Source organism: Abrus precatorius, unplaced genomic scaffold (assembly GCF_003935025.1).
Source record: "Abrus precatorius isolate BTA unplaced genomic scaffold, Abrus_2018 Scaffold8, whole genome shotgun sequence".
Taxonomy (NCBI): domain Eukaryota; kingdom Viridiplantae; phylum Streptophyta; class Magnoliopsida; order Fabales; family Fabaceae; genus Abrus; species Abrus precatorius.
This window is the reverse complement of record NW_020874428.1, coordinates 11,672,959-11,698,099: the sequence shown is the minus strand read 5'-3', so window position 1 is coordinate 11,698,099 and position 25,141 is coordinate 11,672,959. Positions and strand designations below refer to the sequence as shown.

General features: G+C 36.6%; 1 protein-coding gene across 1 annotated transcript; it reads right to left on the bottom strand.

The window, feature by feature from the left end:
* Positions 1–2,695: 2,695 nt before the first annotated feature.
* On the bottom strand, positions 2,696–24,602 carry LOC113846219 (chlorophyll a-b binding protein 7, chloroplastic). The gene is made up of 6 exons (XM_027474233.1): positions 24,350–24,602; positions 24,100–24,266; positions 18,119–18,265; positions 17,641–17,773; positions 13,463–13,555; positions 2,696–3,275 (listed from the first exon to the last, which is right to left on the bottom strand). The coding sequence occupies exons 1-6, from the start codon at positions 24,521–24,523 to the stop codon at positions 2,961–2,963; spliced, it is 1,029 nt and encodes a 342-aa protein (XP_027330034.1). The 5' UTR covers positions 24,524–24,602; the 3' UTR covers positions 2,696–2,960.
* Positions 24,603–25,141: the final 539 nt, after the last annotated feature.

Genomic DNA, 25,141 nt, shown 5'->3' with positions numbered 1-25,141 from the left:
CCTTCTGCCCACACCCACCATCCATGGTAGCCATGATGGAATACCTCCAGAGACTTGAAATCCACATGTACCACTCAGAGGACCAACAAGCAGCCAATCATAGAGGCAAAACATAACAACTCATTCTACAACTTTTCCACTCAACATTTTCCGAATCAAACTCCAAGCGCATGGCCTGGGGACAAGCCTATCTTTTAGGAGCATGCTAGGTTCTATACAATTGAGATTTATGACAATTTGCTGCATTACTACATACATTTGTTTGCAAAAGAAACAATATTACCCATATTATTAGAAATATCTTTAGGTTGAACAAAGATATTGTCAAAAGCATACAGGCCTTTCCTTAGATGTACATGAAAAATAGTTTTACTGTCTTGACATTTAAAATAGCATGTGTTAGGATAAAATTCAAAGAACACATTGTTATCATGAGCAAACTGAAATACACTTAGCAGATTTATATAAATAAATGGAACATGCAACAATTTATTGATATAAAGAGGTTTCAATGATTTAGATGGAAAAAAGACGAAATTACCTATATTCTTGATGGTAGAGGACTCACCATTGGCCATTTTGAGTTTACCATTACCTGTGTAAGGAGCTTTAGTCATCAGATTTGATGAATTAGTAGTGATATGGTTAGTGCACCCATGTTAGGGTACCAAGAAGGATCATGAAGGTTTCTGGGACAGTCATCAATGTTGTCATGTTAGATTGATCATCCAGAGATGCCTCAGCCACCATTGCTTTATTGGTTGAGTCATTGTAATTTGATGCTTGTGGAGAAGAAGTATCTTGATATTGAGGATTGAACTTGTGATAGCAATTAAGAGCTATGTGTCCATGTTTGTTACAAACTTGACACTGAGGTCTGTCGTGGCTTCTCTCATTGCCACGAGCATTGCCTTTAAAACCTCCATGACCTCGAAAATTATCTTGGGCTTTGCATCTATAGAAACCCTGATGCTTTCCTCTATAATTATTCTGAAATTGAGCATAATAATTGGCCTTAATACTGATATTTTCTTGTTCCTCATGTTGACGCCTTTCAAGCCTATTCTCTATAGTAATTAATAGTGTTTCAATTTCAGTAACAAAGTAAGGGTCCATTCTTGAGGTTATGGATGTGACCAAAATATTATATTCACTGTGAAGACCAGCAAGCATGATTTGGACGTGCTCACCTGAATCAATGTGAGAACCCACAAATGCAAGAGTATTGATAATCTTCTTTATCGCAAGAAGATAGCTATTCAAAGAAATCGATCTTTTTTATCCCTTTCAACTGAATCTTGAGTTGAGAAACACGTGCACGAGTTTGAGTCTCAAAGTAAAGATATAACACTTTCCAGATTTCATAGGCATGATTACAACTAATCATCTGTGAATGAAGGCTTGAAGACATAGATGCAAGAAGCCAAGCAAACATTGTTTGATCTTATTGCTCCTAGGTAGAATATTCATCGTAGACTTTATCTTCAACCTCGTCATCCTCATTCTTGTATTGCGAGTATCCCTCCATGATTAGCATGATCAACATACTTCTGTAATTTGAATGATTTCAAAGCGCCAATAGCTTGCATTTTCCAAATGAGGAAATTATCATCATCAAACTTCACCAAGACAAAATCATTGATTGCATAACATTGGATTGAGTCGTGGTCACTATTGGTGGATCATGAACTTCTTATACCATGAAGGGATCAAAGGAACAACAGAAGAGAGATAAGATAGAGATAGAGGGAATTGTGAAAGAATACTTAATATATTGAATGATAAAAAGATAAATGTTACAAAGGAGTTTAATGTATATAAAAAGAAACTAGTTTAGTAACAAAAACTAACAGAAGAATACATTTGTACAAACTTAAAATAGAAGAACTTAAGTTCTTTCTTATAGATATTATTTTTATTAAGACATAAATTTATTTCTAGGTAAAAAATATTAAATAAATATTATATTAAATTATTTTTTATTTTCTCTATTTAATATATATAATAAATTTTTACTCTATTAAAAATATATATTTCTTATATTTTTTAAAAAGTTATAAACTGTGAAAGTATTAAAAAAAATAGATGATCAAATTATTAGTGCCTATAGTATTGTTAGATTTTTAAAATAAGTCCTCATGGATTAAAAACTTTTAATCAACTCTTTACAATTTAAAAATGTTTAATTACATATTTTTTTCCTCTGACGTAAGCGAAATGCGATTTTGATTGCTCAGAAAAAAAAATGAGCTGATTAAATTCTTCTATATTTAAAATCATGCAGTTAGTTTCCGATTAATTTTTTTTACCTTTAACTCTTAAATTTCAATTTTTCTTTACTTTTGGTGAATGGCGAGGGACTACGCCCCTTTAAAGCAAAACTACAAGGATATATTATCCGAGTAGTAGAAACTCCAATTGATTCCTAACAACACTGATGACAACTGGGAGGAGACATGAATGATGATCTGAACATTCTGAAAACATCTAAAATTAGCCAAAAGATCAGCTCACGTATTCTCTTTCCTGTAAATATGCTTAATTTTAACAAATTCGCATTTCAAATATTTCTTTTTACTGCTGTTGACGAGTACACTTTCCTATAGCCAGAACTCAACACAACTGTAACCGAGTTTTAGAAGCAAAAAAAAAAAAATCAAATTCCAACTAACGGAAGTTGCAAGAAAATGACCTTAAAACCATTAAGCAAGTGCCACCCTAACCCTAACTGAATCCTACTCATCACTCACGTAAGTTAAGTAGCACGCATCCGAATCCGATATATGTCATAAGTATTTTGTCCAAAACTAGATAGTATCAGGCAAAAAAATAAAAATAGTTTCTTTTATATTCAGATTTGACTATTGGCTGTGAAGGGTCCATAGCTATACCATTCTGACCTGAATTCCCTCAGCAAAATTTGTAAAAGAGCAACCGAATACCCGTAAATTCCTATAGTATTACATGAATACTTTCACGAGGTTGAGGGAGTTCAGCAAGTTGTCGTGGAAAGGATCAGAGACGTGATCAATAAGGTTCTGTACCGGACCTTTACCCGTCATAGCTGCTTGCACATAAAAGCCTAACCAGGCAACCATTGCTAAGCGTCCATTCTTTATTTCTTTCACCTTCAGCTCTTCAAAAGCTTCAGGATCTTTGGACAGATTCAAGGGATCAAACAAAACACCTCCAGGATAATTTATATCACCAGGCAGATATATTCCTAAAGGCTCCAACGCCGCAGTCCCACAATATCTAGCATATTCTGGTCCAACCTGTTTAAGAATCTAGTAAGTATACCGGGCACATCCATCTGCGGACGCAAATGACTGTCCAGAAAGAACAAGTATTGTAGTTAGGTGGCCCCAATAAAATTTGCGTGGGAGACAACTTTCAAGCATTCAAGTATGTCAAAAGAACACCTGTGAAGGATTACAGGCCATATGAAATGCCTGGAAAGGTCGTTTAGGATTACAGGCCCGTTCCATTTGCAGAATTAAAATGAACCACTTCAACCAATGCAACCTAATTGAAAATCTGAAATCATATATGCTGTACAACGTCACCACTCACTTCTCACGAGCCCAAAACCAATCTAAAAAGCACCCTTTCACTTTATTTGAAAAAAAAGTAAAATTTAAAGAAACCCTCGGAGCCCCCACCCCTCCTTATTTCCATTTCCTACCAACATCCCCAGCCCCTCTTCGTCCCTCCTCTCATCTTTCCTCCATTTTCCTTACCCTAAGTCATCCTTTTGAAATTCTAGAGACAAACTAGTGACCCACTTATTTTTCTCTTCCATATAGATAGATAACTTTGAGTAATTTTCTAGAATTGGGAGTGCTCTAAGGAGTAAAGGGTGCTACCTATTACTTGAAAGTTAAAAGTTTAATATTTGGATTCTTGAGGATCCACAACTCAAAAACTTGAAAAAAATGTTCTTGGCATGCTTTCATATTAAGGAATTATGTATTTGAGAGCTCTAAGAATAAAGCTAAAAAATTCATTTTTAGATAATTTGTTTAATCATTGTTGAATGTTGTTCATGTTCGAATTCATTGGCTCACTACTTCCCCTGCAATTTAAGAGTAGTCATTGTTAGCAGGAAAAAATATTTGAAGAGTAAGAAAAAGAAAAAGAAGAGATTTGGAGAGAAGTGTACACAATGCTGTCAAGGCATAGATGAACGCTTTCTTTTAAGTTTAATTCAACCCCATCAATAACAAAACTATGCAACTTGGATTGATGGTGAATTTCTTTACAATACAACAAAGACCTTTGAGTATGATTTGCACTCCAAAATCTAGTAGTAAGAATAATGGGTGTTTACAAAATAATAATTTTATCTTAACCTCTTGAGCATGTGTGAAGAAATCAAGAGAATGGAGGGAGAATTAAATATTAATTGTGGATGGAGAATGTCCTCATTTACAAACACTTTATGTCTATCTAAATGTTGTTACTTGTTATTTTACAAAAAGTAGCATCAATTTAAATAGTGTATATTCCATGAAAAATCATGTCATTTCATTATTTGTCTTACAAAAAGTCACTTCTATTCTAATGTGTTTCCAAAATGGACATCTCATTTCATTTGCTGTCTATTCATGAATCATGTATAAGTAGTTATATCATTTCACTTGATGCCTATTCATGTAAGATATGTCCTTTGATCTACATATTTATAACTAACTTGTATGAAACATTATAACTTCTGAATTGAATTAAGACTTTTTTTTAAAGATGAAATAAGACAATTCTCTTCATTTGAATAAACTAATACAACTTTTCATTTTAAATGAAGAAATACAATTTTTCATGTTTTGATAATTTCTTAGTTCTGAAGGGTGATTTAATCAACTCTTCACTATTGTGAGTGGATAGTGATTATATAGACTTGATAGTAATATTTTATAATTATTATTTGATATTATTTTATAAAATTATTTACTTGAGAAAACAAGCTTTTATATTATTTTTCATTCACTTCAAAATTATGCAAAATGAATTTTTGTTGAATACCAGGATTATATTTGTGAAATATAACCATGCACACACATGGATAACCATGCACATACCAAGGTTATATTTATGAAATATCAGATATCATGTGCTAAAGCTTGGTCATCTAAGGACTGGGTAGTGGTGCTGGAACATACATTCAAAGAAAGGAATTCATGTGCTGATTGGTAGCTAAATACGTTGAAGGAATAATGCTTCTTATGTTATGGGACTCTTGTCCAACTGATATTCGTGTTAACATGATATCAGAGATGATAGGTATGCCATATAGGCGTGAGCAGGTGGCTGTTTGTTGTTTTCCTTTCTTCATCTCTGCGTGTGTGTATCTCTTTCTCTCTCACACAATTTTCAATGTAATTAACTTGACCCTATAAATTTTTAAGTGCAAATAAAGTAACTGTACATATTTTCAAGTGTAACCTACTTACCTACTTATTCTTGTGGCTTTCCTAGTACAATCTACCTGATCCCCCTACTTTTCAATGCAATATTAAAAGCAATTAATCCTACAATCTTTACACTCCAAACATCTAATCTAAAGCATGAGAGGTGTGTTAAGATCTCACATCAACTATAAATATGATTAAAGTTCATAAGGACTTAAATAATCCTCACCTCATGAAACAACTTTCCAGGCTTAGTTACCCCAATCCAAATTCAAGAGATATTTAATCAAGAAAATATAAGTATCAAACTTTTATCTTTGAAAATAAATTTGGTTCATGTTTGAAAATGATTTTCTATGAAATATTTTCTTAAAGAACTCATATTAGAATCTCAAAATCATTAGTGATAATAACAATTTAGGTCCAGCTAATAATATCTCAAAAAGAGATTATCCATTACTTGAAACTGGTAGTACCCAAAAAAGGCTATCAACAAAATAAAGATGCTTCCAAGGACGTGCAATGAGATAACATGACATAACATAATTTGAGAGAAGAGAGGATTGCCTCTTAGATAGAGTTGTTCACAGGGCAGCACATAAGGGAGAGACCACCATTAAAAGAAGAAGACTATCAATGAGGTGGAGCTAACACACATTCATGTATGATTCATGTAAATCTAGAATCCTTTAATTTTATATTGTTTTGGCACACTTATTCTACTTTAATCTATAAATATTTTATTATGATAGATGTAAACTTGAAAAAAATTAGTACTTAATTGCATAAATTTCTTAAATTATTATTCATACTCAAGTCTTTAGAATATGATTTGATAAAATTATTTTTATTAATTTAGCATGTTATAACCATGTTCTATAATTATGAACCATTCATGCACTAATTATTTCCTTCTTGCTCATTCTGGGTAAAGTGTTCATCTCGAATCTGTGACTCACCACTTTTTTACTCTCTTTTCTTTTTCCAGATCATTCGATAGTTCAATTGCAAGCAATTGAAAGTTTCAGTCCATACCATTAGAGTATTCCATTCCGTTGTTTCAGTGAATTCTTTTTATTCTATATTGAACTTTGGACATTTTGTAACTTTACAAAGTTAGTATTGTCATTTTGAAGACGGAATAGATACCTAGGTATTGAAATGATGTGATATTATTATGTCCTTTTTGGCTATTGATGAATTGGGATATATTCTAACGTATTCTAGTTATTTTGGGAAGCTGTAATTATGGGGGAGACTTTACTAAAATTTTGATAGATTTGAAGTTTTTGTATGAAATATTGATTTCTGTTAGACCAACGTGCATTTGGGCTAATGAGTTGCTAGTGCAAGATAGTGGACCTGGCCCAAAACCATGGGTAGTTTATGTGAGAAAGAAAAAGACAGGCACAGGAAATGTGGGTGGAAAAGAGGATGAGCTGGATAGTTAGTTATGCCAAAAGAGGGAGAGAATCGTTTCTGATATGGGGGAATGATTTGTTTAGAGGGGCATCTTTTGCAGTTACCCAATTTGTAAGAATGGAGAGCCCCTAAGTTTCTTCAACGGAGCCAGGCTCTGAGGGTAGGGAGAGAGTCTCTCCTTGCATTTCTTCTTGTTTCAGTAATTAAATACAATCTCCCCATTTTTCTTCTTTCATTTGCTGCTGCTGTTCTGTGTTTTCTATTCTGATTCTTAACAATGGTCCGACCTGTCGGATGCTAATACGCCGCAAAATGACAAACAACAAGAAAGGGGGAAATTCAAAGAAAGGAGGATCAGAGACATCGGTGGACATGGATGATCGAGTGGAGGAGGTAGAGCGTGAATTAGCTCTGGTGCGTGAGGCGATGGAAACTTTAAAAACCAAAACAGAACAGAGTCGTGAGACGTGAGACGTGAGACGTGAGAATGCGGAAAATCAATCCGAGATCCTTTCCCTTTTGACCCAAGAGTTCTGAAAAGGAAAAGGGTGCAGACGAAGAGTCAAAGAAGTTTTTGGAGGAAGAGGGAGAGAATTCCGGTGACCCAAAAACACCGTGGAGCAAGACATGGAACTCCATTCTGCATAAGCTTGACGGCGACGCGTTGATGGAATTCCATCAGTCCGTAAAGAAAATTGAACTTCTGATGTTCAATGGGGAGGATCCCGCAGGGTGGATATCTCAGGCAGAGGTATATTTTCGTGTCCAAGAGACGAGTGATTCCGTTCGGGTAAATCTGGCGCAACTCTGTATGGAGGGGGAAACCATCCATTTTTTTAACGTGTTGATTAATGAGGAGGAAGACCTGTCTTGGGAGGGTCTAGAGAGGGCTTTGATCAAAAGATATGGTGGCTTTGGTGAAGGGAGTGTGTGCGAACAGATTACGTCGTTGTTTCAGACGGGCTCCAGTTTTGAGTATTTGATAGCGCAAATGGAGAAAATCCCAGATGAGCACTATGAAGCTTTTTTCCTTTGCGGGGTTGAAGGATGAAATTTGAGGTCGTGTGCATAGTCTATTGGCGGTGGGTCCGCTTTCTCGCGGGCGATTGCTGAACGTAACTCGCTCTGTAGAATCAGAGCTATGTAACAAGGAGAAGATGACGAACACATTTGGAAGAAGGGATTTCAAGGTTGGATCGGGATCGGGTACAACTTGGACAATAAGGTCTAACCCGATTCATCAAACCGCAATTTGGTAGGTCAAGAAAAAGGGTTTAGGCAAGGAAATGGGCCTGTTAAGGGGGTGTTACACTAGGCCCAATTTTCGTGATGGAGTGATAGAGCAAAACAAATATGGGCCTAGAGACAGGGGAGTGAAGCATATGTCATACTAACAAGTCTTAGAAAGGCGCCAGAAAGGCTTGTGTTTCAAATGTGAGGGCCCGTATGATTCTATGCACCAATGTCCAGATAAACAATTGAAGTTTATGATGATAGATGATGAGGATGAAAGTGATGGAGGCGTGGATGAGTCACCAAACCCAGAAGCTGAAAATGTGTTTGACGGAGAGTGCAGTACTCTTTGCTTACAAAGTCTAGAAGAGGGCAAATGGGAGAATCCAAAAACCTTGAAGATCGCAGGTTCAATTCATGAAATTCCTCTGTGCATGCTGGTGGATAGTGGGGCAACTCACATTTTCATCTCTAAAAAGTTTGTTGACTCTATGGGATGGAAAGTAGAAAAGACCAAAGACCTGCGAATCCTAATGGGTGATGGACATAAAGTAGTCACGCAAGGGGTATGTCCGAATTTGCCAATGCAGGTCGAGAATGAAGTATATCTGATTGATGCCTATCTTTTTTCTTATCTGATATAGACATAGTTTCGGGCGTGTCCTGGTTAGCATCACTTGGAGAGATGTCGGTGGATTGGCTCAAATAGGGCATTCGCTTTAACAGAGATGGTCGCGAGACGTTGTTGCTGGGAGCGAAGCAACGTGAAAGATCCCCATTTTCCCTTGAGACCTTGGTACATATGGTGGAAGAAAAATCAGAAACGGGAGAAGAGTTACCTGATAACTTATAGAGGGAGTTGGAAGCCTTGCTTGGGAGATTCAAGGTAGTCTTTCAAGAACCAAAGGGCCTGCCTCTCAAGAGGTCCAACGCTCATGCAATCACTTTACTGCCAGGACAAGGGCCGGTAAATGTTCGTCCATACATGATGGAGACCAAGCCTTGAGAGATCATGAACAAGAGTCAAAGGACAAGGAGCCCAGTGAGCCCAATACATTTCAAGGACTTGGAAGCCCAATAACAAGAGCAAGAACCAAAAAGATTAAGGAAGCCCTTCAACAAGCCATGATCACATTATTTGGAGAGGAGCCCAACATGAATCAAGAGAGGCCCAAGATGGTGAATTGCATTCAAGAGTTAGAAGAGTGATGGCTTAAAGTATGCAAGGAAGGCCCAATGCTTATTTTTGGCGTGCACATGTTTTTGTTTTGGAACTTGGTTTTTTTTTTTTTTTTAATAATGGGCTAATATGTTAAGTGGTTCAATTCCTTTAAGTTTGTGGCTGAACTAGGAGTGCCAAAAACAGCCATTGAGGGTTATTATTTTAATTAATTATGACTTGAATAATGCCTAGGTGGACCATCCGTTGATTGGCTGTATTATTGAGAGAGAGAGCGGTGCTTTTAGTTACCTATTTCAGTTACAAAATGGTCATTAAGTGAAGCTTGATGAGTGGAGCTTAATGGGACTTTGAATGAACATTATTGCTGTAATAATTTCAGCCACTGACTCATTGCTTAAGGGTGGGTGGCACAAAGTTGTATTGATGATCAATTTGAATGAAAATTCAGCCTTGGCAAACTTAGAGAGTGATTCTCTAGATTTCTTAAGTGATTCAAGAACCTAGGTTTATCAAAGGATATTCACCCCTTTTGTGTGCATGCCTAACCTAGTGAAAGAGTAATTTTTTCATTCCATTCCCAATTTTTCCCAATTACTACCTGATTGAACCCTAATTCCCTTTTTTTCCCAAATTCGAATTTCAACTAGAAAGGAAACCTAAACTTTCTAATTTTTACAAATTCTGCATTTTATTTCCTTAATTATCATTACCACATCATTTTCTTTCCATTTTCGTTCACCCTAATAAGGAAACTCAAAATTTTCATTTTGATAACTCAATTTTGCTTTTTTTTTCTTTTCAACTTAATCCCAATCAATCAAAGACTCAATTACCGTGAATAATTCTTCCCCAATTCTTTCAGAATTTTGAATTTCCTCAAGGTTCAAACCCTAAAGGTCCAATTATTCCCAATTTTCCATTGAGGAACACATCAATACCGTTACCCACACCACCAGAAGGATGAAATTGAGAAACAAGTGCGTGAAATGCTAGAAAATGGGTAGATAAAGAGAAGCAACAGCCCCTATTCAAGCCCGGTAATTTTGGTGAGGAAGAAAGACACTTCATGGAGAATGTGTGTGGACTATAGAGCTCTGAACAAAGTCATAGTGCCTGACAAGTTCCCCATTCCATTGATAGAAGAACTCCTTGATGAGTTGAGTGGAGCTACCTTCTTTTCAAAGTTAGATCTAAAATCCGGATATCACTAAATCAGGATGCACGAAGAAGATATTTCAAAGACCGCATTCTGCACACACGAGGGCCATTATGAATATTTGGTAATGGCGTTCGGATAGATGAATGCGCCATCAACTTTTCAGGCTTTGATGAATGACATCTTCCGTGAGTTCATGAGGAGGTTCATGCTTGTATTTTTCAATGATATTTTAGTATATAGCACGGGCTGGGAGGATCATGTGCAGCATTTGACAAAAGTACTGGAAGTTCTAGAAAAACAGCAACTCTTTGCCAACAAGAAGAAGTGCCAATTTGCACAGAGGAAGGTGGAGTATCTGGGGCATCTGATTTCAGAGGAAGGAGTGTCAGTGGACCCTTCAAAAGTGGAAAGTATTGTAAAATGGACAATACCTACAAATGTGAAGGGTGTCAGGGGCTTCTTGGGATTGACAGGATATTATCGTAAATTTAATAAAAATTACGGGCTTATAGCTAAGCCTCTCACAGAGCTTATGAGGAAAGATGAATTCCACTGGAATGATAGAGCACAATCTGCTTTTGAGGAGTTGAAACAAAGATTAACTATAGTTCCTGTATTGGCACTTCCCAAATTCACTGAAGAATTTGTAGTAGAGTGTGATGCATTGGGATTGGGTGTTGGGGCCATTTTAATGCAGAATCAATGTCCTTTGGCTTATTACAGCAAGGCTCTAAGCAAGATGAATTTGGCCAAATCTACATATGAAAAAGAGTTGATGGCTTTGGTACTCGCCATTCAACATTGGAGACTGTATCTCATTGGGAGGCATTTCACAGTTCGTACTGACCATCGAAGCTTGAAACAACTTCTACAGCAAAAAGTGTTGACCGGGAATCAACAGAACTGGGTGGCAAAGCTCCTAGGCTACAATTTTGATATACAGTTCAAGCCTGGGGCACAAAATAAAGGAGCCGATGCTTTATCACATCTTGCAAAAGAGGGGCAATTGTTTTCCTTAGTCTATTATCCTTTTTGCATGGACATTCAGGCAGTAGTAGCAGAAGTTCACAATGATCAGAAATTGCAGAAAATCATATCTGATTTGCAGCAAGGTACAGTGGTTCCTGCTGGATTTTTGTACAGAAATGGTATTTTGTTGTTTGAGGATCAATTGGTCTCCATGGATTGAAAAATTAATGAAGGAGTACCATGAAACACCTCAAGGAGGTCATTCGAGGTATTTTCGAACTTACAGGAGATTGGCTGAAAATTTGTATTGGAAAGGTATGAAAGGGTCAGTACAGAAATTTGTGCGTGGCTGTGATGTGTGTCAAAGGCAGAAGTACTTGACTTCTTCCCCCAGGGGTCTTCTCCAATCCCTTCCCATACCAGATAGAGTGTGGGAGGACATATCAATGGACTTCATCATTGGTTTACCACGATCCAAGGGGTATGAGGCAGTATTTGTAGTGGTGGATCGTTTGTCTAAGTATAGCCACTTTATCCCATTGAAGCATCCATACACAGCACGGTCATTAGCTGAAATTTTCACCAAGGAAGTGGTGCATCTACATGGAGTGCCAAGCTCAATTGTGAGTGACCGTGATCCAGTATTTACGAGCACCTTTTGGAAGGAATTCTTTCGTTTGCAAGGGACTAAGCTTCAAATGAGCACTGCGTATCATCCTGAAACGGATGGCCAAACGGAAGTCATTAATAGGTGCTTGGAAACGTATCTTCGTTGCTTTATAGCGAAACAACCAAAGGGGTGGGTAAATTGGCTGTCCTGGGCTGAATATTGGTTCAACACAACATTCAACAGGTCAATTAAAATGACCCCTTTTGAAGCTGTTTACGGGCGCAAACCACCTACTCTCATTCATAGCATTAAGGGAGGGATTCGTGTTGAGGCGGTGCAAAGAGATTTGAAAGATCGAGATGAAGCATTGAAGCAATTAAAGACTCATTTAGTCAGAGCCCAAAACAGGATGAAGGCAATTGTTGATGGCAAAAGAACTAAGAGGAGCGTTGCTGTTAGGGAGTGGGTATTTTTGAAGCTTCACCCACATTGACAACAGTCGGTAATGACGCGCATTAATCAGAAACTGGCTGCTTGTTTCTATGGCCCGTTCGAAATTCTGGAGCGTGTAGGGGCTGTGGCCTACTGCCTGAAGTTACCTGAAAATGCGAAGATACATCCTGTGTTTCACGTGTCTTTACTGAATAAGGCCATTGGTAGTTATCAAGTACAACCGGAATTACCTGCAGATTTGGTAGCAAATGGGTCTGAACCATTAGAACCGGAATGTCATTTAGCTTCAAGGAAGGTTGTGAAGCATGGGGAACAGATTGTGCAGTGCCTAATACAGTGGAAGGGAAAATCAAGCGAGGAAGCCACTTGGGAAGATGAATCCCAGATCTGTAGTCAATTTCCTGAATTCTGTCTTGAGGACAAGACATTTTTTGAGGAAGGTGGAATTGTTAGAGACCCAAGTGCATTTGGGCCTAATGAGTTGCTAGTGCAAGATAGTGGACCTGACCCAAAACCATGGGTAGTTTATGTGAGAAAGAAAAAAAAAAGGCACGGGAAATGTGGGTGGAAAAGAGGGTGAGCTGGCTAGTTAGTTATGCCAAAAGAGAGAGAGAATAGTTTGTTATATGGGGGAATGATTTGTTTAGAAGGACATCTTTTGCAGTTAGCCAATTTGGAAGAATGGAGAGCCCCTAAGTTTCTTCAACGGAGCCAGGCTCTGAGGGTAGGGAGAGAGTCTCTCCTTGCATTTCTTCTTGTTTCAGTAATTAAATACAATCTCCCCATTTTTCTTCTTTCATTTGCTGCTGCTGTTCTGTGTTTTCTATTCTGATTCTTAACAATTTCATTGCAAATGATTGTTTTGGCTAAACTTGTCAGGCAAGGTTATATTTCTAGCACTGTGTTCCTCACAAATCCAATTTTGAGTCGTGACATGATCAAATATTGGAAGACAAATGTCACAAGAAATAAATGCTAACAGAGTTCATAAGACAAGTAAGGTGGATAGTGGATATAAGCAATACCATAAGTAGTGCTTGGCAAATAGCAATCACGACCACACCTTGACTTCCAGCAAAGTGAAGACCTTCGATGCCAAGGTAATCTAGAGTATCTCCCTGTCAAAATTGAAAAATTCATACCCAAAGAGTGTCGTTTAAATTATTATAATTATCCATACAAGTTTAATCAATATGGAAATATACATGATCATAACTTCATAACTAGGCCCAACAGGGTATAAATATGCAACTGAATTTTCTTACCTACCAAGTAAAAACTGATCAACCAATTTCATTTAACAAAATAAAGCACAGTAACAGAATAAAGAGAGTCAAAGAATTATAGGCTTAGTTTAGGTTAGGGAAAGGAAAAAAGAGAATAAGAGTTGTATGTGATATGATAAAAATATAATTAAAAGGTGAAATGCAATACGAAACACTAACCTAGTTCTCCTGTTTATTTGTACAAATAATTTGGTTAGCGCTAGAACTACTAGTAACAGTCCAAGTCAATAACAATAAGACTAATAACCTAACAATCCTATAACTAATATCATACGACTAATATTGTAGCTTAAGCTAGTTACATGTAGGAAACCAAAAATAAGAAAACAAAAACTAACATCTAAATCAACTCAGCTGATGTCAACAAAGAACTTGGGGAACTAGTATTTACCCTCAAGGTAGTCAAAGCCAAGACACAGTTACGCTTTGTTTGGTTCAGTAGAAAATAAAAAAATAAAAAAATAAAAAGAAAGAAAAGAGAGAGGACAGATTATGTGAAAAATGGTGAACTTCCAATGTTTGGAAGCCCATAGAAAACCAGTAGGAAACAATAAAACACACATGAGCCCTACCGAAACGTTTGCTTTGCTGAACAGCAAAGAAAATTGAAGAAATGGATGTTTCACCATTTAAAATATAATTTTACCTTTCAAAAATCCTTCACGCTCAACTTCCTATTTCTTTGTTGTTTCACATTAAACAAATTTATTTTATATTTTAGTAGTTGGTTGTCTTTTATAATTAATATGATACAATAAATAATATTATGTTTTAAAAATTATAAAATTTATTTAAGAAAAGGTATTGAAAATAAAAATATAAAAACATCAATTTTATGTATCATATAATTCATATCTACTTTAGGGACCAAATTGTCAATTCATGAAAAAATCACTTTCTTTTCAACCAAACAAGTGGAAAAAGAATGTTACTTTTCTTTTTCTTTTCTTTCTTTCATATTTCTCTTGCACCAAATAACCAAAAAATCAACCCATTTTCTCATCACTTTCTTTCTATCCAAATTCTTTCTCTCCTGTTTTTTCTTTTTTTCTTTTTTTCTTTCTTATTTCTTTCCTAAAGGTGCTACCATGCTAGGGGCCTTTAACACTTGAAGTGAGAAGCCCCAAATAGTCTATACCTCAATGAAGATATGTGTTAACACACACATATATATTACAAACACCTTGTTAAGTAACTCCCATTTGTAATTAGTTATGATATGTTAGTTAGGGACTCATTAGTAGATAGTTATAATATATTAGTTAGTTAAACTGAATTAGTTAATAGTTAGGTAGGCTGAGATTGTAGAAGAAATAATGCATAATTGCTCCTGTAAATTAGAGGGAGGCAGAGAGAGAGAGAGATCAAGTCTTTGTGAAAGGATTAGGGCCTTTAGGCATTGGGAGAAAATAGGGTCTCTCGAATAACCTGAGTTGTACTAGAGAATAATACACATTTTGTCTCTTTTCTTCATCTATTTTCTCTATTCTTTCCTCTGTTTTGATCCAGTTCCAACACTTCCAGAGCTCTGATAATTGGAGCTATGGATATTGAGTTCTTCGAAGATGATTCAACATTTTATGGAAAGGAGAACTACTGGTGGGTGGTGGCTGATCGAGGTAGAGCTGTTTTTTGAAACCACAGGAACACATGATGAAGAGAAGCTATGAAAGGCAGCAAAGGCTCTAAGAGGTGATGCTCTCAATTGGTGGCTTACATGAAATGGTGCAACCAATATGCAGAGTGGTGGACATTTGTGAAGGCACTGATTAAAAGATTCCAACCAGAGTATGATTTTGATCAAACAGTGTGGGAAGAGGTGCATGAGCATGGGAAGCCAATAAATAGAAGCAAAGATGACAACTAGAGTATGAGTATGGGGGTGCACCAATTATTTCTCATGCTAATTATAAATATTGTCACTTTTATTGATGATTATAGTCATTTTACATGAGTCTATTTCTTGTGCTTTAAAGAGAAGTATTCTCTGCTTTCAAATTTTTTTATGCTTATGTTACCCAATTTTCCTCCAAAATTAAAATTCTTCATTCTGACAATTGGGCTGGGCTGGGCTGGGCGGGAGGGAGTACATTTCTCATTCATTTCAAGACTTCTTGCAAACTAATGGTGTTTTATCACAAAGGACATGCCCCATGCCCCTCAACTCCCCAACAAAACAGGATAGTAGAAAGAAAAAACCGCCACTTGCTTGATATTGCCCACACCTTTTTGTTGGAATACCATGTGCCACCAAGGTTTTGGTGTGAAGCTCTCTGCACTGTGGTTCACCTTATAAACCGCTAGCCATCTCCATCATTAAATAATAATTCTCCTTTCACTCTTTTATTTGGTCAGCCACCCAATTATTACTCTTTCGTACCTTTGGTTGTGTGTTATGTCAATTTTCCTCCTCAAGAATGTACTAAACTCACTGCACAATCTATTGAATGTGCTTTTCTTAGATATTCTTCTCACTAAAAACAGTCACCATGGCACCGCCATCCAAAACCCGTTAAAAGCCACCATGCTCGTGGCGCCACCATAACCATCATTTGGTAACACTGATTTTTCCCTCTGTTTTTATACAATTCTAACACACCTTGTAGTGAGAACAAAAAGTTTATGCCTTGATTAAGACCTGTGTTGCACATACACACTCAGATGTGTGTATACATACACACTCAGATGTGTGTATACATACACACACACACTCATAATGCGTCAAGATCTATTGACACCAAGTGTCAAACTTACACACTTACACCACTTCTTAATAATCATGTATATATATCAAATTTTACATAATTTAGACATTTGTATGTATGTTATCCAAAATTTGATATTTACTTATATTTTAAAAATATTATCCGTTAAAACAAAACAATGTGTTGAAGTATCTACTAATTTTGTTTTTGTATGAAAATTTATAAAGTTAATTTAATTAATAAGAACCTTTAAACCAAAAATTGGACTGATTAATCTTCCATTCTATAACAAGTTATTAAGTGGGATAAGTGTGCAAATTTGTTATCTAATGTTAATGGATTCTGACTCTCTCTCTCACTCTCTCTCTCTCTCTATATATATATATATAGTGTGTGTGTCAAGTGAGAGCCTGCAAGGTAATAGGAATTGATCTTAATCATACAGTCTTACGTGTAAGAGCCTCTATATTCATTCTAATTTTGGTTATTAGTTGTATTCTGCTACAGAGTGCAAATTTCTGTAGCATGAAACAAAAACACAGCGTGCCAAAAGTAAAGAAAAAGCAAAAAACTCAATTATCATCAAAGAAAATTAGGCAAATCAACACTGCAATACAACATGTGGCATGTAAACTAAGCATACCATCTAGAAAGCAGAAAACCAAACCAAAGATAGAATAAAATGACCAATACATTGTAAATAGGTATGAAGAGGAGAAAATGAATTAAAAACAAGTTTAATCATATATATTAATTATACAAAAAAAGAAAAGAAAAGAACAGATTGGAAGCAAATCTAGACAAGAAAACACAGCATGTTGCTTTCTTGGTGGTGCAATGTAATCAAATCAAAAGAAAAGGAGTTTAAATACAATAGAAAATGCTAAAACACATTGTCAATGGGGAAAGGGAGAGAAACAACAATATGATCCAAGAAACTATTACAAGATACAAAAGATGTCAAAAGTTATAATAAACTCTTTTTTAACATCTGAAATTTATCAGGACCCATTACGGAATATTCATTTGTCATTTAGCCATGTCTAGAGATTGTTGACCAACATTTTGAAAAAGACATAATGCCACCCTTATAATTAATAGATTCAAGAAGTGGCTAATGGAGAGCACAAACTTGTGTGATAAAGCTGAACAAATTGACAGGCAAGACTGCACAAGAGATTGTCAAATAGTCAGGAGTCAGGACATACTAACCTTGAGCTTTGAATAACCAACACGCCACCAAACAGGTTCTACAAAGTGAAAGGCTCCCAATAGGTCTAATATTTCAGGAAGCAGAGCACCAACTGATGCAAGCATAGCCCACCGAGCATGCAATATCTCAAAGCTTATTGATATAAGAGGTTAAAACTGATCATTTAGCTATCTAAGTTCAACAAGGCTTCATGCAATATAAAGATATCATTAATAAACATTTTTATTTTTATATAACAGGTTTTTCTGTCAAAATTTTGAAAACAGGCATGAGAGATTATTGATAAACTGTTTAGAAGAAACAAAAACTTAGTGTCTGCAGTTCATCATAATAATAACATATTTTAAATTTTCTACCAGTGCAAAATACCATAAATAAAGAAAAATTAAACATTTCATATGAGAAAAATCATACATGACAAGCAGCAATAACACATGCACAATGGCTTCCATGAAAAAAATTCAAAATATGACATACTTGAAGTATTTCTGCAGTGCCACAGGATCCTTGCCAATCCCAGCAATGTTAAAGCCATAATCCCCAGGCAGTTCCCCAGTAAGATATGATGGGTAGTCATATGAAATAGGACCAAGCCAACGAGGCCGATCTTCTCCATACCAAAAGCTGAAAAAATTAGTGAATGTTTAACGGAAATAAGCATAAATTATAGATACAAGCAACAATGAGAATAATTATCGTGTACTGAAACGTCATTTGAAACTCTTTTCGTCTCTTAACTATTTGTATAAATGATATGACATGAAGTAACATATTAAGAGTCAGAATAGCATTGCTTGAGAATTTCACTGTGGTTGAGGGACAGACAATGTTGTGATTTTTCTAGAACTAGGAAGAGTAATCTTCGAAGAACAAGAATGGAGAAGGGAATCCAAGAATTGAAGGATTCCGATGTATTATTGAAACTGAGAGAAAGTGATTACAAGAGGAAAAAGATACAAAACTGATGGAATTTTTTCATCCTCCAATCTATCTAACTAACTGCTATTAATAGCTACTTAACCACTCAGAAACTAACAGCTTTCCCAAAAAAGGAAAGGCTTCAACCAACTTGGGTTGCCAACTCAGCAATCAACCACTAATCATTTCTCAACCACAGAATCTATAACTACCTAGTGCTGACTTAGCACTTACAATCTCAGCCCATATTCTTGAAAATACTCATATCAATACCCTTCCCTTGCAGCATCCTTGTCCTCAAGGATGAAAAGATGGGAACTTCTTCAAATCATAGTAGAACTCCCAGGTCTCATCCTCTGCCAATTGGTGCTTCCATTTAACCAAAACCTTAGGCACTGCTGCTCCCTTCCTTCTAACTGTCATCCTATCTAAGATAGCTTCTAGTTTCTTGTCTGCAAAGGCATCTTCTGACTGATATGGAAGAACACTCGAAACTGGTACATTTCCCACGTTTCCTAAGCTGTGAAATGTGGAAAACATCATGAACCTTGGACTGAGATGGTAATGCAAGCTTGTAAGCAACAGCTCCAATTTTATCAACAATCCGGTAGGGACCAAAATACTTAGGACTCAGCTTCATATTACTCCTATGAGCCACAGAAATCTGCCTATAGGGGTGAAGCTTAACATATACCATGTCACCAATCCGATACTCCTTGTCAGTCCTGTGCTTATCAGCCTGTTGTTTCATCCTTTCTTGGGCTCTTCTGAGGTGGAACTTCAACATCTTCAACATCTCTTCTCTCTTAAACAAACTTCTATCCACCAACTCAACTTTGGACTGACCAAGCAGATAAGGGAGATGTATGGGAGGAGGCTGGCTGTAAACAATCTCATATGGGGTAGCCTTAGTAGCAGTGTAATAGGTGGTGTTATACCACCACTCAGCCATTGGCAACCATTTGCTCCACTGCTGAGGTGAATCACAACATATGCACCTCAAATATGTTTCAAGACATTTATTTACCACTTCCGACTGGCCATCAGTTTGAGGGTTGTAACTGGAGGAAAGTTGAATCTGAACTCCCTGAAAAGCCATCAAGTCCCGCCAGAAATTACTGATAAAGACAAGATCCCTGTCACTAGTAATTGTGCTTGGGAAACCATGCAACTTGAAAACTTGGTCCAAGAAAACCTGTGCCACATCACTTGCTATATAGGGATGAGAAAGAGTCATGAAATGAGCCACTTTACTCAGTCTATCAACCACAACTAGAATGACTTGCTTCCCAAAAGACATGGGCAACCCTTCAATAAAATTCATAGTCACGTGCTGCCAAACTTGGTCCGGAACTGACAAGGGTTGCAACAGTCCTGGACTAGCAACAGTAGAGTACTTATTTTTCTGACACACATCACATTGAAGCACAAACCTCTTCACATCAGTAGTCAAACCCTTCCAATGTAGAACAGCCTTGATCCTTTGCATTGTTGCATTAATGCCAGAATGACCACTAGCACCTGAAGAATGCAACCACTGCAATAATTCTTCCCTCAACTTACTATCATTTCCAACCACTAACCTTCCCTTCCTCCTTAATTCTTCATTGTGCCATATATAGTGTTTATGCACAGCTGAACCTTCTTGAATTTCCTTGATCAACTTCATCAAATTCACATCAGTTAACCAAGTAGCTTTGATCCTATCAACCAAATCAGACTGCAATTGATAAGTACTCAAACTATGGCACTCTAACTCCTCAACCCTTGATAATGCATCAGCTACCACATTTTCATGCCCCTGCTTATATTCTATGGAAAAGTCAAACTCCATGAGCTTGGCTAACCATTTCAGTTGAAACACAGTGGTGAGCCTTTGATCCAGCAAGTACTTCAAGCTATAGTGGTCTGTTTTTACAGTGAAATGCCTATTGAGAAGGTAGTGTCTCCATTTCTGGACTGCAAACACTACCGCAAGTAACTCCTTCTCATAGGTAGATAATGTCTGCTGCTGTTTATTCAAAGTTCTGCTAATGTAAGCAATAGGATGGTGTTCCTGCATAATGACTGCCCCTATTCCATAACCTGAAGCATCAACCTCTACTATGAATTCTTTAGAGATATCAGGTAATGCAAGAACAGGTGCACTACTAAGCAGGTTCTTTAATAACTGAAAAGCCTCCTTAGCCTGTTCACTCCATACAAAACCATCCTTCTTAAGCATTTCAGTTAAGGGCTTAGCCACCACTCCAAACCTCTTCACAAACCTCCTATAATACCCTGCTAAGCCTAAGACGCCTCTTAATTGCTTGAGGTTCTGAGGCAATGGCCAGTTTCTCATAGCTTCAACTTTGACTAGATCAGTTGAAACCCCTTCAGCAGAAATGAAATGACCAAAGTATTCTACCTTGTCAACAGCAAAGAAGCATTTAGATCTCCTAGCAAATAAACTATTGCTCCTAAGAGTCAACAACACTTGCCTTAAGTGATCCACATGGCTCTCCAAATCCCTGCTATATATCAGTATATCATCAAAGAAAACTAGCAAAAACTTCCTCAGAAATGATTGGAACACAGGTTCATGAGGCCCTGAAAGGTGGCTGGTGCATTTGATAACCCAAATGGCATCACCACATATTCAAAATGACCAGCATGTGTCCTAAAAACAGTTTTTGGAACATCATCAGGAGCCATTCTCACCTGATTATAACTAGACCTCAAATCTATCTTAGAGAAGATTGTAGATCCATGAAGTTCATCTAGCAGGTCATCCACTAAAGGAATGGGGAATTTATTCTTCACAGTGTTTTTGTTCAGCTCCCTGTAGTCCACACACAACCTCCATGAGCCATCCTTCTTTCCAACCAACACTACTGGACTTGCATAGGGGCTACAACTGTTCTGAATCACACCCTTTCTCAAATATTCCTGCACCAATTTATCTATTTCATCCTTCTGATGCTTAGCATATCTGTAGGGCCTCTTATTAATAGGATTTGCTCCTTGTACAAGAGTAATCTTGTGGTCATGCTCAGGTCTGAAGGGAGGCAGGGACTCAGGTTCCGGAAACACATCATCAAATTCAGTCAAGAGGTCAGCAATCATAGGAGGCAACTGAGGTTGATTGGCATGAGCAGTGAGGGATTGCAGCAATCCTTTTCCCCCTTCACAAAGATGTATCATGGAAAAATGGACTCCCTCGTCTAAAACTTTCCCAACCTGCTGTTTCCTTATCGTTTTAATTCCACCCTGAGCAGAACCTCTAAGACGATGCCTCTTTCCATTAATTTTAAATTCCATCTGCAACTTATCAAAATTCCACACAATATCACCCAAGGTGACCAGCCATTCAATGCCAAGCACCAAATCACATCCACCAAGAGGAATAAGCATCATGTCAGAAGTGAAAATAGTATTTTGCAACCTCCAAGTAAAATTTCTGACTATAGAGGAAATAGTAATCTTGTTCCCATCAGCCACAATAACACAAATAGGGTCCAAGTTCTCTATTCTACAACCAAACCTCTTAGCAAATCCAATATCCAAGAAGTTATGTGTACTACCCCTATCAATGAGAATGTGAACAGGATTCTTTTGATAATGACCAGTAACATGCATGGTTTTGAAATTAGCCACACCAGATAAAGCATGTACAGAAATTTGCAAGTCATCAGAATCAGAAAATTCAGCAAGCACACTAGGCTCCTCCATAATTTCCTCTTCCTCAAGCACCTCTAACACATGCACCTGTAGATTCGTGTGAGTCAAGCTATGCTCAGGGGAGTATGGTTCATCACAGAAATAGCACAACCCCTTGGATCTTCTTTCACTCATAAAGGCTAGAGTCAAGGTTTTACCAGTCTTGAACTTAGAATTCACAACTTCCCTCGGAGAGCTTGTATTAGAGACAGGTTTAGGAGCAGTCATAGGCTTGGCCCCCAACAATCCTTTCTGATTCTTGGCTATCACAGCATTGTTTGAAGAGCCAGCAACATTCTTAGCATTGCTTGTGCTTGTAGGGGTATTGGCAGCTTCATACATTTGAGCTAATTGAAAAGCTCTCTGAACAGAACTGGGGTTAAACTTTCTTACCAACATCTGGATATCTTGTTTCAACCCCCCTAAAAAGCAACTTAAAGTGTAATCCTCAGACAAAGATAATCAAGTGATAATAGAGTCAAATTCATCATGATAGTCAGCAACTGAAGCTTTCTGCCGAAGCTTCATCAAATCCGCCATGGGGTCATCACAAACATCCCCAAATCTTGCAATTACCAATTCCGCATAATCAGCCCAACACATAGAGGAACAATTTCTAGTTTTAGACAAAGCCGTGTGCCATTGAAGAGCTCGACCCTCTAAATGAACTATCGCTAATTGAACACGAAATGAGTCAGGAGTGTTATCGATCAAGAAAAAATTGCTACACTGATACAACCACTGATTCACGTTTTTGCCATTAAATCTTGGAAAGTCAATGCGAGCAAGACGGGTACCACACGAATACGAACGTGAATTGCGATCATCGTCACGATTTATCCCTATAGAACCTAGTGGACGCTGCTGTAAGAGATCCTCCATGGTTTTCTTCAAAGATTCGTCAAGTGTTCGCTGCAGTGTCCCTGCGAGCTCTGCCAAACGGTTATCCAAACAAGCTGAGACACGCTCTTCTATTTCCTTCATCGCTCGAGCATTTCTTGTAGCTTCTGCCATTGATGAAGACTCCGATATGGATCGAACAATCTGATACCAATTGTTGTGATTTTTCTAGAACTAGGAAGAGTAATCTTCGAAGAACAAGAATGGAGAAGGGAATCCAAGAATTGAAGGATTCCAATGTATTATTGAAACTGAGAGAAAGTGATTACAAGAGGAAAAAGATACAAAACTGATGGAATTTTTTCATCCTCCAATCTATCTAACTAACTGCTATTAATAGCTACTTAACCACTCAGAAACTAACAGCTTTCCCAAAAAAGGAAAGGCTTCAACCAACTTGGGTTGCCAACTCAGCAATCAACCACTAATCATTTCTCAACCACAGAATCTATAACTACCTAGTGCTGACTTAGCACTTACAATCTCAGCCCATATTCTTGAAAATACTCATATCAGACAATGCCAGCCATTTTACTCCATTTTTCTATCATCAAAATGTCGCAGCAAGAGCAAATGCTATCAGCGCCACTTAAAAATTTTAACCATGGTTGCTGGAATAAAAAACATACCGTGAAGAAAAGAAAACAAACAAAATAAAAAGTTTATACAAGACTAAATTATTAAAAAGAGAAAGTGCTTGAATTTTGGTTTATTTCACGTGTATGGAATTAATAATTATTGATGATATCTCACAAAATACAATAAATTGATCGTCATTTATTGAATTTATCAATAAAGTGAGTAAAAAAGTGATAATTTTTGTCATTGACTTTAGATGCTTTTAAAATTTTAAATTTAAAGGATTGACTTCAGTGGGTGTTTGCCAATTATCGCGATGGTTGAAACATACACGATGAACAAAGTAGCTTACCGAGAATTACCTATGCTTTCTGGCCTCCTCGGCTGCGGCCTTGAATTTAGACGAGTTTTCTACAGCAAATTTCTTTCTCTCCTCCATTTTCCTCTGAAGCGACTCTCCTAGCGGACTATTAGCTATAGCTTTCACGACAGTAAAAGGAACCGCTGAGAAAAGTAAAACTCCCGCAAGCTTCAGTAGGAACATTTTCTTGAATGAATCATCTGATGAAAGAATGGAAGCAGTGTGAAACTACAAAAGGGAATAGTGCGGACCTCTTGCCACGAAGCATTGCAGAAGAAAGAAGAGTGCTCCGGTTTGAAGCTGCTTCTTTGTTTCCGGGCAGAACTTACGGAGAGGAAGCGGCGAAAACAAAGAGAGCCGCTAAGAAAACCAGAGGATGAAGAGGAAACCGACAAAGGACACACTAGTGGATGAAGCGAAACCATGGCCCCTCCCCGCTTCGGATCAACCGTGCCTTGTCCTTGGGATTGTTCTACAATTCTTCTATCCAACAAGTGTTAAATTTGTTTTACACCAATGATTACTACTTCGGTACATTTTATTAACATTTACTTGTAATTATTATAAAAAATAAATGATAAATTTAAGATATATTAATTATTAAATTTTTATATTTTTTATTAATATTATTAAATATACAAATTATTAATTATATTATTTAATATTATAAATATTTTTAAAATAAAATTTATATTTATAGAAAATATAACAAAATTAATTACTTTTTTTTAATAATTTAGTCTTTTATTTTTTATAAAAAAGACTAAAGAGAATAGTAAATTAAATTAAAATATTTAAATAATTAATTAAAATATATTATAGATTTATTTTTAAATTTGATTAATTTTTTAATTTAAATAAATATTATAATTATTAATAATAAATTAAAATAAAGAGAAAAATTTTACACTATATAAGTTATCAAAAATTATAATTTAAATAATATTAAACTAAAAATAAATGCTAAATATTAAAAAATAATTGACATGATGAGAAAAATTATTAATAATATTATTATTCAAAAAAATTCTAAAAATATTTTC